This window comes from Patiria miniata, unplaced genomic scaffold (genome assembly GCF_015706575.1).
Source record: "Patiria miniata isolate m_02_andy unplaced genomic scaffold, ASM1570657v1 HiC_scaffold_10, whole genome shotgun sequence".
Taxonomy (NCBI): domain Eukaryota; kingdom Metazoa; phylum Echinodermata; class Asteroidea; order Valvatida; family Asterinidae; genus Patiria; species Patiria miniata.
The window spans coordinates 19002488-19021497 of record NW_024037048.1 but is presented as its reverse complement, the minus strand read 5'-3'; the positions used below and the strand labels follow the sequence as shown (position 1 = coordinate 19021497).

Genomic DNA, 19010 nt, shown 5'->3' with positions numbered 1-19010 from the left:
CTTCAACCCAAAATATAAAGTACTTTTCTTATTAAGACAAACATATCAATGCAAGATTGAACTGGCAACTCTCAAATGAAATGCCCAAAGTTCAACCCTGTCTAGTCGACACAAAAGTTTGCTCTATAATCTCTGAAATTTGGACATCTATGATAACTTTTCCACTCTTTTCCCTATCAGACATTGTAGTGTGAACCATTCTCCACAGTTAAGTTCTGTACAAAAATAGGTTATTTATTTATATATGATACATAAACTACGTCTACCAAAACAGAAAACAATTCTAATTTTCTCTACGATTGAAAAAAACAAACACCACAATGATCAGTTGCTTAAGATTTCCGTTATAAAATAGATAAAAGGTACGCAAGAATTATTTTAGCTCCATTTATACATTATATTCAAGTAATGTTACATTCGGTATTTGTATAATTATGATATAATGAATTATAATATCAAGAAATTATTCTTAAATTGTTCAGTTCCTGTGTGTTAAGGAGCGTCTTTAAAATTGGAATAATTAGCCATGTCTGAATTACTGGGCTACGACTACGGCTTGATATTACACATGAGCCATAGCTGAGTAATTCAGACACGGCTATCCTTGTTCTGTATCAAACAAATTACATGTCAATGGAAATGCTAGTTCCTGATGGCAACCTAGTATTTTCCCCATTGTGCTGCAAACGGTACCAGACTACTCTTGAGCAAGCCTTGATCAAGGCTGTGTTCAAATTACTTGACTACGGCTTGCAATCACACACACGTCTATGGAAAGCGGCTGAGGTCACTTCCCATAGACTCCTGTACTTCCTAGCCGTAGCCACGTCTATGGAAAGCGGCTGAGGTCACTTCCCATAGACTCCTGTACTTCCTAGCCGTAGCCACGTCTATGGAAAGCGGCTGAGGTCACTTCCCATAGACTCCTGTACTTCCTAGCCGTAGCCACGTCTATGGAAAGCGGCCGAGGTCACTTCCCATAGACTCCTGTACTTCCTAGCCGTAGCCACGTCTATGGAAAGCGGCTGAGGTCACTTCCCATAGACTCCTGTACTTCCTAGCCGTAGCCACGTCTATGGAAAGCGGCTGAGGTCAATTCCCATAGACTCCTGTACTTCCTAGCCGTAGCCACATCATTTGGAATTCACTGAATCTGGGGAACTTTTCAAGAGTTCCAAGTTGTATAATGCCTCCTTTTAAATACCAACAGACCGGTAATTTCTCATTTGGTATAATCAAAGGGAAGACATATTCTTAGTTGTTTCAAGAAAGAAAACACCAGACTGCCAAGGCTTACAAAGAACTAACAATTAAGAGATCTCGTCTATGGAAATACATAGCTTAATATGATGGAATTTAAAAAAAAAAAAAAAAGTACACAATAAGCCTTTTCGGAGTTCCAACTGCGCATTCGTAACCTGTGACAACGCGCATTGTTTGTCTCAAATGGCCTTTGACATCATCGCGCCACTGACTTTACAAAAGGCTGTTTGTGCATTGTGGGTACTGTCAAAGGGCATTTGAGACAAACAATATGCGTTGTCACAGGTTACGAATGCGCAGTTGGAACTCCGAAAAGGCTTATTGACATTATGCTGATATACATAGGACCACTCTCCAGAGGGCGCTATTCAATGTATCTGTTCACTGTACACAGAGTTCCATTGTGAGTAACCAGTATTGTAGTACTCATACTGATAGAAATGACTCATACTCAGACAAAGTACTCGTACTCATACTTGTCATGCCAGAATATGCGTACTCGTACTAGTACTCAAGGCAAAGTACTCGTCTTTGTATTTGAAGTCATGATGACAAAGTACTTCAATGTGTCCTTGTGCCCATGGCAACGTACTCATACTCAAACTCATGCTGACAAAGTACTTGTACGTGTACTCATCGCGAAGAACTCACACTCATACTCAACCACACGATGACAAAGTACAAACTGCAACACTATAAGTAACGCTACCACCTACCATGATTAAACCGGTTAGATAATTTCCACGTAGTTAGCTGGGAAGTATCCCGTGTGACCGTTTAACTCTCCATCGATCCAATTCTCGTCGATCTTACTGACGATGCTGATGATGTCGCCCTCCTGAAACCCCAGTTCACCCTCGTTTTCTGCCTCAAAGTCGTACAGTGCCTTGCAGCGTTCCTTCGTTGCCGTTACAGGTACTGAGAAATTGGAAATAGTACAAAATCAGTTGAAGAATTTGTTCAGTTTGCAAAAATCTGCAAGGTACCAGTTACAACTAATATACATCACATGACAGTTGACATGATGGTTAGTTGGTGACCTGTTTTTACTGAGCAATATTTTCTGTCCGGTTTGAAAGCCTATAGATTGCAAACCAGCGAATAAACTGCCATAAACCTCAGTGATAAATACCTGCACTTCTAAAGATCAGGACAAATACTCACAAGTCTCTAAAGGTGCTTGAGGCACACATCAAATTAAAGCTTATTTCATCATCTTTCATTTCATCAAGTTTCGGTGGGTAATCCAATGAGTTTTGGGAGAAAATTCCATCCAAAGATGATTACCCCTAAATAGTCCTGAAGTCCATCGCCATTTTGAAGACGATGCCTATGCTCCATTGCAAAATAGAGCAAATTAGGGCCTACTGGTAATTTCATCCAAATTTCGTCCTCATCACGGCATGGACCCTTCTTTTTTTTACAAACCCTCAAGTTCACGGCCCACAAAATGCTCCAATACATGTAGCAAACAAATTGAGGACATTCAAATCGTGATTTGGCCAGGGAAGGCAATTTTGGGCCTATTTACTGGCCTGCAACCTTAAGCAAACTGTGTGCTGAGCTGGAGCATGAGATCCCTGTTGACTTACCTGGTGCGTTGTAATCCACCGTTGACGGGTACGCGTCGGTGTCGTCTCCGTCACTGGAGTCTCTCTTCGTGGAGTAAGAGTTGAAAGTACTTCTGGGTTTGCGTTCTGATTTGGGTCGACTGCCTGCCTCCTCAACCCTGGAAAACATCACAGAACATTGAGAAGGATGGTAACTGACAAGTTTGGGTATTATAGTCGGTCAGTCACAAGGCCATCGCAAGGCCATCACAAGTCATCACAAGTCATCACAAGTCCATCACAAGTCCATCACAAGTCCATCTCAAGTCCATCTCAAGTCATCACAAGTCAATCACAAGTCCATCACAAGTCCAGCACAAGTCCATTACAAGTCCATCACAAGTCAAGTCATCACAAGTCAAGGGTGCAGGTGGGGATGTGTGGTGTAGGTGGGGGTGTGGGTGGGGGTGTGGGGTGGGTATCTGGGTGTGGGGTGGAGGAGTGTGTGGGGGTGGGGGTGTGGGTGGGGGTGGGTATCTGGGTGACCACAAATTCGTATCCTTGTGGAGACACACACACAATAGAGAACAAAACATTGTAAAGGTCTCCACAGGGCAATTTCCATAGATGAATAGGTCTCCACAAGGTTTTCACAAAATAGATATATGGGTTTTACTCAAAAACTAGGAATTTCCAAGGTGGGTTGATCCGTCGCAAATGGAAGAGTTTAAGAAAAGGGATATCAAGTCCAAATTTCAGCCAAGGAAACTAATTCTGGTTAAAATAAGAGCATTTTGAAACTTCACTTTCAAAATCGAACACTTTACTACACGAGAACAAAGAAATGTCTCCACAAGGATACAAATTTTAGAAGGTGTGGGGGTGGGGGTGTGGGTGGGGGTGGGGATGGGGATGGAGGGATGGGGGGATGGGGTGGGTGGGGTGTATGCTCTGGACCTCTGATGTTAGGGTTGTTTAACCTTTTATATTTCTTTCTGATTTAAGTTTCACAAATCCGTTGCATCGATTTAGAAAAAAGTTACCCCTACTTCTCTTCATTTTTTTTTGATTATCAAACATGGACACTTGTTGTGAGTGGGGGGGGGGGGGGGGCAGATTTCCCCTGTTGGCATACCTTTCATTGAGTGTTGACAGAAGGCTTTCCAAGACCTCTGCAGACTGTTTGTGGTATTCTAGCTGTGCCTCGGCTAACGCTTGAAGCTGTAACACCTGCTCAACCTGTTAAAGAAAACAAGGTGCATTTTCAAGGATTGCATTAAAACAATTAAATTACATGGCAATTTAAAGAATATCTTACACAACAGAAATAAATAGGAAACCGTCAATCTCTTCACCCATACAATATCGGTATAAATTATTCTTCCATGGTTGAACTGAGAGAAATATCAAATAAATGCGAAGAAATATAAAGTGAAAAGTTGTTCTTGAGACTCAAAGAGTGGTATCTGATTGAGTAGTAAGATGCTCTAGTGCATCTTGGCTCATCTTTGCTCCGATTTGTCAGGTACTTACATCACTCTCAAGGAGGTTCCTCATCCCATTCTCAGCAAGCTCCTGAGATTCGTGAAACTTCTCTTCTGCAAACTGGATTTCTTCTTCAGGAATTGTGCTTCCTGCAACACAAACAAAAACAAGATTGATGAGAACAAAAGTCAGACATATTGGCTCAGAATTATCCAAGATGCCAGTATTTTCCTGGTGTGGAAATGTAGTATAATTGCTGCATCATGCAAGCATGCATTAACCCTAACAGAACTCAACCCATCAAACCCCAACGGCATGTTTAGTGGGAATCTGTCAGGATGGGTACAGTACCCTTAAACTGACAGTCTTTTACATTGGGTTGGCACACCTCCAGAATCAAAGTCAGAAATATGTGTGAGCAGTTTCCCATATGGTGTTGGAATTTGCCAGGATGGGTATGGTTCCTGGTACATCATGCTAGGGAGTTAGAGTTAATCCGTCACCATGTACACAATGAGTCATAAAGAAAGTGACCAAATTAGAAACATATTTCAAAAAATATGTGGCTCGCTCTGTTTAACCCTTACTCTCTGAGGGTAGTTTACTGCATGTCAGTTGGTTATGCCAATGCCCTCCAGCTGCAGTTAATTGGAGGATAAACTATCTTGACTGTGAAGGCTCCAATTGGCAGGAGTTGGCATGTCTCTGTGGCATGTATTGGAGTGCCTGTCCAGTTACCCTTGAAATGACATGGCAGATATTGGAGGGCCATGCAAAAAACATAGGAGATTTTCTTGAGGCACATATTGGCATGCGTTGGAGGGTCTAGTAGGGTAAGGGTTAATAAAAATAGGGTAAAGTACTTGTTATTGACTAGTAACTGTGAAAATTTCACGTAATTTGCATACTCTATTCCCAAGTATGACTATTTTGATACAATGATCCAAAATTCAGTTGTCCACCACTGATCATTTATCATTCTGCAAACAAATAAATACCCATTAAATACCATGAAACATAAACGTTTTCCCACCTCCATGAGTGAATGGAAAAACGGACAAAAACGGACAAAAATTGCCATCAATATTTCAGAAAAAAAGAGTGGACTTGTTCCTCGTAATTGAAACACAAAATCTGACAGTAAAAATACTGTTTCAGTCTTGACTCAAATGATTGAAATCTCATTTGTTTTTGAATGCCTGTGTAATCTGTAATTCTCACTCAGCTCAATAGCTTCCAATGGCATTCCATGGAGCTACATTTTGTATACTTCATTCGTCTATTAAATTTGATTGCTTTTTAAGATTTTTTGTATTAATCCAGGTTTTTTTATCAAAATGGCGGGCGGAAGTGATTCAACAACTGCTTCACGAACGAACAAATCATACACAAACATTTCTTCCATGAATTAAATGCTGTTATTATCCTCGTCCAAGATGTTTAGATTGTTTAAAACGTGGCCCATGAACGCCAACTTTCGTGAAATCGATCGTAAGTTCATTGCGTGGCCGCGCAATAAGTTTGTTGCGTGTAAGTCCTACGCATGGCGTAAGTTACGCACTGTTTTGTGAAATCAGCTGCATAACAAAGTTCCGTACTTATTACAACTCACACATATTTAACACTTAGACTTTCTCAATTTTGTCCCCAGAAAAATTCACATATTTACACTTTTCCAAGTTTGAGTCCACACAAAAATGATTTGGGTCAATTTCTTTTCATCATCAATGCAATTGAATATTGACCAATAAATTGCGCAAACAGGCTCATAAATATGTATGAGATGTAATGAATATTCATGATACCTCCATATACAAATTCATGTTATTTCTGACAGAATCAACTACAACCAACATTAACTCTTTGCCAGTAATTGTCCTTCTTTAGTAGACAATAATTTACAACAGTTACAAATTACATTCTAAAACTTGTAACACAATATGTTAAACTAAAAACACTCTTGAAATTAACCATTTTTTTGGTCAATCTGAAGATCTTCCACTGCAACTTTTCTTTTTCTTTTTGAAGATCTTGTTGAGGTTTTATTGATAACATAAATTGTCGTATTTCATCACCCAGTAAAACAGACATTTTTGGTCTTTGGACTGTTGCTTGATTTGGATGTGCTTAAAATAAACTGAAAAAAAATGAAATGAAAACGGAATGATAATCTCCAATCAAGAAAACATAGCAGCTGGCTTAAACATGCAGGCAAAGTGAAAATGCTGGCTACGTTTGTTCTATGACATGCTGTTAGTGTTCCAAGCAGGATGTTTAAAAACAAAACATGCAAGTTTCATGAGGACGTTCACATGAAATGCCAAACAAAATAAAGGAAGTAACATGCACAAGCTAGCATCAAAACCAAAACAAAACCAAAACTGCAAAATGACAAAGTGAACTCTAATCCAGTTTTGATTTTCAAAAAAATGACTACCGAGCTTTAGAAATCTGGGATAATATATTTCAAAATAGCGGTGTTTGGTATAGCAACGTTCCACTGTATATGAGAATGTAATTTCCAGTAACCCTGCTTAACCCTTCTGTTAGTGAGCATTAGCCATGTCTGAATGACATGGCTACGACTAACACATATTGAGGCTGAGTGAATATGGTTGACACAAAGTTCAAACTTTTTCTCGACTGTCTAAACTAAGTCCTCAAAAAATCTAAACCACAATTGAAGGCTTGCAAGGAACACTATTTTCAATGCAATTTTTGTTTTTCTTTTAGTGCAAACAAATATTATACGCATTATACAGTATGTCCAAAAGAAATGTCCGTCTGACTATTTTTGAAATAACTACAAAACCATGAAGTCCAATGGGCAAAGGTTTGATTGTGCAAATACTCCCTATCTTGGCCTCAACCCCGATGAGTTTCATTTAATTTCAGTCACGCATCACTGCAGTGTCAGGTTAACAATAACACTTTGGAAGCCTGACAGTTATTTTTCTTTTAGTTATGATTTTAGTAATGTAAGATGATTTGATATGATGGAGTTGAGATAATCTGTCGCCTACCTTTTGCTTGCTTCTTCTTTTTGTAGTCAAAGTCAAGACGTCGCCCCTGTAACCTCTTCCGATGGTGCTGTAGAAATCAAACATTGGGGAGAAAGTTAATGTACTGTTTGACAAGAGACATTTGCACACTGCTGTAAGGCTCCTTATATAAATTATGGGTCAAAGTGTGACAATTTTCGAGTTCCTGTTATCTCTGAGCATTGTCATTTGCTGTTCAAGTATCATTAAGAATGACTTCAACAATTTGTTGGGTAGGTTGTCTGCTTCACATAATCACTCTTGGTGGACGACTGCATTAACCCTAACCTTCCCAAATCCTCCAAAATCCTCTTTGCAAAATGGAGGATTTTGCAGGATTGAGGCTGTTTAATTGGCAAAAATGTGTGGCTGATTTTGCAGGATGCAGTGTGTCAAGGTCTTGGGCCGGGCCTTGTGTTTGTTTATGCTCAGCTGTGCATAAATTATACTTGAAGTCCTCCGCACTGCTCCAGGATGTCACTGGCTCAGCCTCAACATATTGACAGTGATTGCTGGAGGATTTTGCAGGATTGAGGCAGTGATCATTCTTCCAAGGATCACATTCAAGAAATAATGGAGAATTTTGCAGGATTGAGGCTGCATGCAATTTTGACATGGAGGCAGTTGGAGGATTTTGCAGCATCATCGCAAAAATGCCCAGGGAGTTAGGGTTAAGAATGACTTTAAACAATTTTGTATTCGTTGTGTAGGTAGTTTGCTATTCATAATCACCCTTGGAGGACGACTGCATTAAGGAGTGCATCAGAATTATAAAATCACAGATGTCAGATGTAACAGGGACAGGAAAAAAGTGGACCCCAAATTTATCGAATGACCCAAAGTACACAGGCATAAGTTACAACCCAAATCAACCAGTAATCGATCACTTGTCTTGTATCAATTTTTTTCCAGATTGGCCACAATTTGTGCTTGAATTTCCCCGCAGGTGGCTGTGCAACACAGTCCTGCTTCTATCAAAATCAACCAAATTCTGTCAGATTCTGTAAGATGGAACTCACGTTGATCTCCTTCAGATCTTTGTTCTTGAGATGATCCAGGGGATCCAGGAAGTTCTGTCTGACGTTCAGATCGAAGGCGCCCTTGACTTCAGAAAGTTGCCTCAGTGATTCTCCCATCTCGACCATCGCCGTAGCTGTATCCAAAAAATAACCAAACAATTTTTTTTTTTTTTTTTTAATGATACCTATAAAAAACAACATTTTATTGTTCTGTTGTTTCCACCAAAACTAAACAGCTGTGCTAAGTATACCCTGGAAGCTGAGATTGTCTATGAAATGCATGGTCTATGAAATGCATTATTAGACCGAGTAAAAAAAAAATGGTTTCCCGTCTGCTTTTTTTTTCCTCCACCATGAGGTGAGGTATATGTTTTCATCGGCCTTGGTTTGTCTGTGAACAGGATAACTCAGGATAAATGCGGAGGCACTAGGCTCACGTGAATCACGCACACCGGACTCCTTCGACCAAAACATTTGTGAGCCTCGTCTTTAAGAACGCGTGCACGTAGTCGTGGCGCGACCTAAAAAATGGCCTCTAATTTTGTTCGCCGGATTACGCTAGATGAGAATGTAATTTCCAGTAACCCTGGTAAACCCTTCTGTTAGTGAGCATAAGCCATGTCTAAATGACATGGCTACGACTAACACTAGCCCACATGGGAAGTGGCTTCATCTGCTTCCATAGGTGCAACTAATGTATTAGCCGTAGCCACTTCATTCTGACGTGGCTTTACGCTTTCCCATTTTCCCTAATTTGTGCTTGAATTTCCCCGAAAGTGGCTGTGCAACACAGTCCTGATTCTATCAGAATCAACCAGATAATGGGTGATGTTATATTTTGTAAGATGGAACTCACGTTGATCTCCTTCAGATCTTTGTTCTTGAGATGATCCAGGGGATCCAGGAAGTTCTGTCTGACGTTCAGATCAAAGGCGTCCTTGACTTCAGAAAGTTGCCTCAGCAATTCGCTCGACCATCGCCGTACCTGTATCCAAAAAAACAAAAGGCAAGATTTTATTGTTCTGATGTTTCCACCAAAATGAGAACAGCTGGGCTATGTATACCATGGGAGCTGGGATGGTCTGTGAAATGCATTATTCAGCGGAAATATTTGGGAGAATTGTGCCTAAAGTTGATGATACCAGCATGGCATTTGGCACACAGTCAGAGTATGTCTTTAAAAAGGGCCAGCACAGATTTGCCCTTTGAAAAAATCTAGTTAACAAGCAATATTCAAAATTTTCAAAATGGCTGCCATTGGTCATTTTTCTACCTATAGTGGAATCTGGCGACCAGAATTAGCAGGTTTTTACTGCGGTGGTGTCTCACTCACACGCATACTGAACGTGTTCTTAAAGACGAGGCGCGCGCTCATTTTGGTATTCTTATTGGTCAAAGGAGCCTAGAGCACGCCCCCTACCTGAGTGCGACTCGCGCAAACATTGCGCCACCGCAGAAAATGGCTGCCATCGGATTTGTCTATATTTTTTTTCAAAGGACAAATCTGCGATGGCCCTATGGCCAAATATCTTTCTCGTGACATACTCTGACTGTGTGCCAAATGCCATGCTTGTATCATCAAAGGCACAATCCCATCGCCTATCTGCTGTACTAGTACATGTAGCTACAATATTGTTGGAAACAAATAAACAGACAATTGACAAATTTGCCAAATAAAGGGCGAGTAAAAAAACCAAAACACAAAAGGCTGGACCAATTTTTGATTGAAATTTTTCCTGTAGCACTTTCAAAATCCAGGATATATGAAAGCCCAGTTATTAAACTTTCTTTTAGTACAAGAATCATTCAAATCACTCATGTACTTTTCAAGTTACGAAATTTTGAACACAACCACCGTTTTAGAGTTCTGTCCACATATTACAAAAATAGGAAGTGTTCTTGCAGCAAAGTGATAACAATTCTCACAGGGATGCATGTGAATTGTTTTTATTTTACTGAAAGAACACTTACATTTTTGTGATCCATTCTTGTGCTAAAACAGAGCTCATTGATTGGGCTCTCATAACCTAGATTTGGAAAGTGCTACAGGCAAAACTTCATTCAAAAATTGGTCCTGCCATTTGGGTTTCATCTTTTTTGACTCACCTGTATATTGCAAATGTATGCATTTATCAATAAAAAAAATAAAAAAATACAAAGTGGGTGCAAAAAAGGCAGCGGGCAGCTACGAGAAACTGGTTTATTTCTTTACTTGGCCTTGCATATCTGAAGTGCTGGGCCCTACATAAATTACACAATACTCATGGTACTATGTTGGTGGATTGGAACACTGATTAGAGCACCTTTTTGAGAGCTTTATGATCAGTCTACCACAGAAGGAAAGAGAATACATCTTGAAGCTTGCTCACCAAACGTTGAATGTTCTCCTAATTCTCTGCCGTTCTTCAGCATGAATTCTCCCAGGAATCTTACGGGTTGTTGAGGCTTGGTTCCTCCTTTGTTCTGACCACGGACTTTACTCGTGGCTCTGGAGACTGTTCAGGAAAGACAATACGATTGATTAGGGTCAGCACACAAATAGAAGATCTATCTCTTTTTGGTTTGTTTGAAGTGAATACTTAGACCCGATTCAAACCGGTGTTCTATAGTCACCCCAAACGTAATTATTCCAAAGGTTACAATTAAAGGTAATATACGACATTTGCAAACATCAACAAACAAAACTACCAAATTATTATGAAATACTTTACTTGACTGTAGGTGAATGACAGTCTCAGACATCCTGTGAAATCATGGCACCTGGTGTGCTGTCATTTTTAAGAAAAGTGGAATTTTTGTATTGATTTCAAAAGATGGTCGGCCGACCATCGTAGGAAGAAACTGATTTGTCCAAATAGTGCCCCAATTTACCCAATTTATTTAGTCCACATTTTTTTTGCAAGCGGTTACACATCCGTGAATGGATGCAAGCCAGCTAGTCTGGTTCCCTGAGCTCAGGGAACATCACAAGATCCGGCCCAAGACCTTGACACAGTGCATCCTCATAAATCAGGCAGACATTTTTGCCATATAGCCTTAATCCTGCAAAAGCCTACATTTTGCAAATAGGATTTTGGAGGATTTGGGAAGGTTAGCGTCAATGATGTTTCAATTTTGGTTCTTACCTGGATTGGGCTGAAGGTATTCTATTGTCTTGTTCACCAAATCATCCACTGTGTGACCTGCCACGTCAATTTTCTAATGAAAAAAAAATACATTACCCAAAGACAATGAGAAGAATTCAATAAGCATAAATAATGTCAAGCAATATTTACTAATACTAAATGTCTTAAAACTTTTTTCGCTATGGCAGGAGAGATTCATACCCTGGACTCCGTTGCGTGTACACAACAGAGTCCAACCTGGGCTAGGACTAGGGCTAAGTTACACTTACAGCAGACAGGGCTCTGGAGTGCTCTGAAACGTGCAAAACAAAACGGGCAAAGAAAATGTCCTCAGTATTTCACCAACCAAGTTTGGAGACTCGATTCAATTTTCAAAGGAGATTTTTCTTCAATGTTTTGCACATGAGAGGGAAGTCAAGTGATTTCAAAATGGGACTAAATACTAGACTGGTACATGTCCAACCATCATGACCATATGGTCCAACTATTTGAAAAGACTGACCTCTTCATTCAGTGTCAATAGTCTGGTGGCTTGACTACGGAGAAATGTGTAGTAAATTGAGACTAGTTCCCGCTTCATGCCACACGTTTCTTTAATTCTTTTGGCATGGTTGATTGATGCAGTACTGAAGCTGTGTTTGACTGGTTGTTTCAGGTGCCAGTCTTTTTTCTTGCTTTGCATGTTTTCAATACCATAAGTTTTGGGACTCTCATACACAGTATTGAGAGTCCCAAATTTTCGGACTACACTTACAGTAGTCCGAGTAACTTGGACCATGCTTGGACCCAACTTATATCGTCTTTTTAACATTCAGATTTGACCCTCAAAATGGCCTCCCAATTACTAGATAGGCCACCTGAGGTACAAATAGACATCGATGATTAAAATGGTTGTACTGAAGTTTATTTACGATCCGGAAGAAAAGTGAAATTTCCCGTTCAATTCTGAGAGCTCCCCTTGCGATCATGAACACGTTAAATTTCCGACTCGTGTTAATGAACGATGTGATGTAGTCTTCATGCCCAGCGTACAATCAATGGTCCCCATATCCTGAGTGCGATTCTGTTACCGAGCGCGAAGCATCGATTATGATAATGAGTAGACTGGATCTCGCTTGTGAACACAAGTGGATTTCAAATGGTAAAAGACAATTGGGAACTAGCTTGAACTGCTTTCTGCCAATAAAAGCTGTCCTAGTTCCCGACTCTCTATTATCGTTCGAAATATACTTGTGTTTACAAACGAGATCCAATCTACTCATTATCATAATCGATGCATTGCGCTCGGTAACGGAATCGCACTCGGGATATGGGGACCATCGAATGTACAATGTACGCTGGGCATGAAGACCACATCGCATCGTTCAAAACATTAACATGAGTCTGAAATTGAACGTGTTCACGATCGCAAGGGGAGCTGTTGGGATTGAATGGGAAATTTCACTTTTCATCCAGATCGTAAGTAAACTTCAGTACAACCATCTTAATTATTGATGTCTACTTGAACCTCAGGTGGCGTATCTAGTAATTTGGAGGCCGTTTTGAGGGTGAAATCTGATGTTTTTGTGGGACAATGTTGGGTTTTTGGGACAAAAGAGAAAATTGTGTTGCTCGGCATATACGGGGATGAGCTTGGACCCCACTATCGCCAGACCATGTCCGAATGTTAAAAAGGCGATAAGTTGGGTCCAACTTAGCCCCATAAATGTGGACAATTTACTGGACTACCTCCGTAAATAAAGGCCACACTTCCACCATGTACAAAAACATGTCAAACTTTGTCAAATTTTGATTTGCACATTTAGGCTTAATTTGTAGTTTATTTTTGCTTTAGAAGCCTACTCACCCTCTTTATAGCCTAATCAGAAAGTGCTGCCTTTTTCAGATGTCTCTTTTTCGTGAAATTTCCAGATTCGTTTGCACACATTCGCGTATCAAAATTTCAACATGAAATTTCACGAAAATTAGACATCTGAAAAAGGCAGCACAAACATGACAAAAGTGAGCATGGTGAGTAACTTCTAAACCAAAAATAAAGTACAAACTAGGCCTAAATGTGAATATCAAAAGTTGACAAAGTTCAACATGTTTTTGTACATGATGGACATGGTGGAAGTGTGGCCTTTATTGCGGAGGTAGTCCAGTAAATTGGCCACATTTATGCCGGCTAGGGTCCAACTCCAAGTTAGGCTACGGTCCGCGGACTACACTTGAACCTTCAAACACCATGACCATGATTTTGAACACCCGAATCCCACCCGACATAGCTTGAGTAACTCCAGGTGACATGCTCCATATTCATTCACATGTTACATGTGAATGAATATGGAGCATGTCAGCTGGAGTTACTCAACTTCTCAAGCTAAATAGTTCAGTCGGAAAAGGGGGGTATCGTGCACCCTCGGAAATCAATTTCTAATCAACGTGTCTAGGTCAGAAAAAATGCGTAGAAAACGATTTGCTATGTTAAAAAATTCAAAAAATGTCCCACGTATTGTTTTTATGCAAATTAGTGCCGCCATTACCGAAAAATCTATTTTTAATTATATCTCAGCCAATATTGCTGATAACTGAACGAACTAGATGTCTAAACCCATGTTTTCAAGGTCAGAGATCACAATAAAACTATTCTGGAAGTGACCACATGTGTCTGTGGCATAGGAATATGCAAATTAGTGCCGCAAATACCGGAAAGTCATGTTTTTGGCATATCTCGGCCAATATAGCACATAACTACACCAGTAAAGTGTCTAAACCCATGTTTTGAGGGTCAGGTATCATTAAAAGACCATTCACGAAGTAACTATGTGTGTCTTTGGCATGAAAATATGTAAATTATAAAGTGTCGCTTTATCAGATATTTGATTTTTAGCCAATATCTCGGCCAATATTTCACATAACAACACAAGTAAGGTGTCTAAATCCATGTTTTGAGGGTCAGGTATCATTAGAAGACCATTCACGAAGTAACTATGCGTGTCCTTGGCAGGTAAATATGTAAATTCAAAAGTGTCGATTTATCGGAAATTTGATTTTTAGCCAATATCTCGGCCAATATTGCAGCTAATGTTGACAGAAGGGTTTTTGATAAGCAATAATGATCAAAGTTTATTTTAAGCCATCATATTTAAAATAAACTGTACTATTGGCTGAAATTGAATATAATATTGGCTAAAAATCAATTTTTTGATAAACCGGCAAATTAGAATTTACATATTTTCATGCCAAAGACACACATAGTTACTTCGTAAATGGTCTTCTAATGATACCTGACCCTCAAAACATGGGTTTAGACACCTTACTTGTGTAGTTATGTGCAATATTGGCCGAGATATTGGCTAAAAATCAAATATCTGATAAACCGACACTTAATATTTTACATATTTTCATGCCAAAGACACACATGGTTACTTCGTGAATGGTCTTCTAATGATACTTGACCATCAAAACATGGGCTTAGACACCTTACTGGTGTAGTCATGTGCTATATTGGCCGAGATATGCCAAAAACATGAGGTTCCGGTATTAGCGGCACTAATTTGCATATTCCTATGCCACAGACACATGTGGTGACTTTCAAACTAGTTTTATTGTGATCTCTGACCTTGAAAACATGGGTTTAGACACCTAGTTCGTTCAGTTATCTGCAATATTGGCTGAGATATAATTAAAAATAGATTTTTCGGTAATGGCGGCACTAATTTGCATAAAAACAATACGTGGGACATTTTTTGAATTTTTTAACATAGCAAATCGTTTTCTACGCATTTTTTCTGACCTAGACACGTTGATTAGAAATTGATTTCCGAGGGTGCACGATACCCCCCTTCTCCGACTAAACTAAAACCCGACATAGCCCCACTAGTGTGGCCGTCGGTACCGGTATGCTGCGCTGAACCTTTACACCCGACATAATTTGCTGACCTATCTCGAACACTCTATCTAGCAAGAGCATCATCACGATAACCCCTAGCCCCACTAGTGTGGCCGTCGGTATGCTGCGCTGAACCTCTGCAGCGCAGCATACCGACGCGACGGCCACACTAGTAGGGCTAGATAACCCCAGTCCAACCGAGGGATTCCTTCTGCCAAAATCGCTTCATTCTCCACAGCTGCGGCTATTTCCTTATCGAATATCACCTTCAGTTCCTTCCACTTTGTCATGTTTGTGAACAAAAATTTTGCTCCATCTGGCATGTCTGGTTGTTGTGTATTTATTTTAGCCACGCAGCGTGGCGCCACCTATTGTCCGATAGTGTCCATGATCGTCTGGTTTGAACAGCGCCCCCACTGGACGATTTTTTTTTTAAATATAAAATGTAATCTCAATGCCAAAACTGATCTGATTGTATGCGTACAGTCACCATTGGAGTGCCCTGGATATGCAGGGACAGGATAGGATGCGCATAGTTCACCGAAGTTCATGTTGTTTTGTCCTGGTGGATTCATTCCCATGCATTGTGTATGTCCTCAAAGTCCCTGTCAAAGCGGTCATTACGCCTAACCACTGATTTCCTGCTAAAACTTGTTGTTTTTGCAAACAATCCTGACTCTGTATTGTAGAGAAGATGCAAGTGTACAGTACACTATTTGTCTGGGGTTGATTGTGTGGGTGTGTGGGGGGGGGGGGGGGGGGGTGCTGAACCTCATTTGGCGCTATGGGGCGCTCCCATCCCGGCACCCCCTTCTATATAGATTTCATGAATCAATCGAGGGAAGGCCGGATGAGTAGCATCGATTTAAAACCAGTCGTCTTCTCTCCACTTCTGATTTAGTTATTCCAACTACTGATTTTGCTGCCGTGACCCCACCCCTCCCCGTCAGCCAGCCTTGTTAAATAAAAAAGTCATAACTCAACATTAGACCTTACACAATAATTAGACAATAGCTGGACAATTTAGTGTGCTAGTTCTATGTTGGTTTGTTCTAAAATGAAGTCCATTTTAACAATGTGTGTAACCTTAATTGCCCATTACACATAATTGATTTTCATGTACTGAATCAATTTGATGGTGACTACATACAAAACAAAAACACACGGAATATATACTTCTACTACCCTGAGACTCAAACCATAGAGTTATTCGTACAGCGCAAACTGATCAGCAAGTAAATCACGGCCGGTGTACGTCATTATTCTATCCACCAATCACAGTTACTCGGTGACTAGCGGTGACCACAAGTGCCGGGATGTAGTTTTGCGTGTCAATCACAAATCACGTGTTTTGGATTTGTCACCGACATCGATACAGTATCAACCAATAGGATGTGGCTATTTCAGTGTCGGTGACACAAGTTTGTATGGGTGACTTTAATAGCCTCAACGATATTACATGAATTTCGTCTCATTAATATGAAGCGAGTCGGTGATGTGTGATTGACAGTCCCTCAGTCACTGCTCAGGAAATCGATTCCAAGATTTAAGGCAGATGCGGGCCGCTTCTCCCCTCACAGCTCGTAACCTATCTCCTTCGGACGACAACCAGAGAGAGAACTGATTGCAAGAACAAGATTGTGCTCGGTGAGTGTTTGAAACAATTATGTTTTTTCCCCCGAAACAATGTGCCTTCTTGCACGTAGTTTGAATCAACTTGGGATTGAAATTCCGAAGATTATTGCTGACACTGTTTCCAAACAGCGAGCGTGGTAGTAGGCTTGAGCCTCGCTTCTTTGTAAGCTTGTGATGTGTAGTTGCTTGAGGAGTGAGGACTGAACAACAAAATGTTGATGAACAAATTAAATTGGAATTGAAACTGATCTTGCGTGACTATGATACCGATGCTGTTGCACGATAACTAGCAGCCAAACCAGCACGGTCCGAACCGCCACAATTAGTGATCGTCATTTACAATCAAATATTGTTGGATAAAAGCGAGACTAGTTGGAATAAACACTCTATAGCCTCACAGTTATAGGACGGAAATACTAACAGACCGGATGATCATGCACTTCGTACTAAGTGCATGATCATCCGGTCTGTTAGTATTTGCGTACGGTTTTATTCAAGTTCAAATTTTTTTATCTAGCTGGGTTCATTTGTAGAAATCATGCATAGAACTGATGTTTGTACAAGTTACTCAGATCAGTCCTTCTGCTCTGCTGTTCACCTTAAAATTTGAAGCAAAAGCTCTCGGACAAATTCAGTCATGTTTGCATGTAGGGTTCCACTCAGCATGCAACTGAGATTCTGTTGAATATTTTGGGACAAAGCAATATTGGTATTTGGCTTAATATTTCGAATGTTTTTGGTTGTGTTATTGGTACAGATTTTCACAAATCCCAAATGTTTAGAGTCACGTTTCAGTTGGCAAACAGATGGTGGCTTACTAGAGCCAAACCGGTGCGCTGATTTCCCATCCGGAATATAAATCTTTATTTAACGACTGTAACTTGACTGCAGTAGTCCAGCTGTAATGTTTGCGCCTCTACTTCCTTGGTATGAGATCGATTTCCGTCACTAATGCAGACACTGTATGCTCATTGTGATTCCTATAGCCACAAGTTCAAGCATCCTTGAACCAGTTAGAGGAACATAGGATCAATTGCTCACAATCTTAGGTATGATGCAGTACAACTAACTTTTTGAACTTTAAGCTTAGTTGATGCTATACATTTGACAAAAACAGATAAATTAAAGGGATTATTTTTTTAGTTCTTGTCACTTGATTTCGTTGCTACAATCCCGGCCAAAATGGTTGGGACACTTCCTGAGCCTGCCACGGTCACCCACTCCCCCGCTCCCCCGGTCAATGTTGTTCTCTCCAGCTGATGGAGCACACACCGCGCAATGAGCGACAACACTGAACGGGGGCCGGGGAGCTGGGGGCCCAGCGAGATTTGGCCAGGATTGTAGCACACGTTCATAGTCTGCCCAATGGCACTATGTCGAAAACATATTCATTTTTTTCAGATGATATATCAGGCTGAACAATTCACAGTGTATATGTGATACCGGTCTCTTCACTTTGAGCATCGCAAAGTTTCTGTCATTAAATCGGTATAGGTACTTTTTTCCCGGCAATTATATAATTTATTTGTGTGATAATTACTTCGTTTGATTCGAAAATAACAAAGCCTTCCAAAAGAGACATGAATGTTCCTCGCGCTTGAGTCCAGACAGGACCGTTGGAGAACGCATTCTGTTTGAAATGAATAATCAAACCAAATTAAATTTCACTCGACAGAGGCTTTTTTTGGCAGGGGGGCATTTACAACTGTTGAAATTCAGTTATGCCTCCCCACCATCCCCCAAGTTATCTCCTGGAGGATTTTAATGACTCATATTTTTGTTGGTATTTGTTTTCAGCCAGCAATCCGCTCGAGTGTTGAGGAGTGCTTCCGCAATAGAATTCAAGAACTGTGCTTAGGTGAGTGTCTGTTCGACATTTTCTTCATTCAAGCATCGTAATAAAGCGGTGATATGGTGGGAAACTGTATCTTTTTTTCTATTCATTTACATGTAAAAAGTTTTTGGTCACAGTTATAAACAGAAAACGTCATTCGAACAAAAGAACCGTGCAAATCTAC

General features: G+C 40.3%; 1 protein-coding gene across 1 annotated transcript; it reads right to left on the bottom strand.

Annotated features, from left to right (window-relative positions):
- Positions 1 to 1536: 1536 nt before the first annotated feature.
- LOC119739442 (endophilin-A1-like) lies at positions 1537 to 11550 on the bottom strand (the record flags this gene model as incomplete). Its single annotated transcript, XM_038214400.1, has 8 exons — positions 1537 to 2181; positions 2856 to 2992; positions 3949 to 4052; positions 4347 to 4447; positions 7322 to 7388; positions 8359 to 8492; positions 10728 to 10853; positions 11484 to 11550. Coding segments are annotated over 8 exons (924 nt in total), but the record flags the coding sequence as incomplete, so codon positions are not given.
- Positions 11551 to 19010: the final 7460 nt, after the last annotated feature.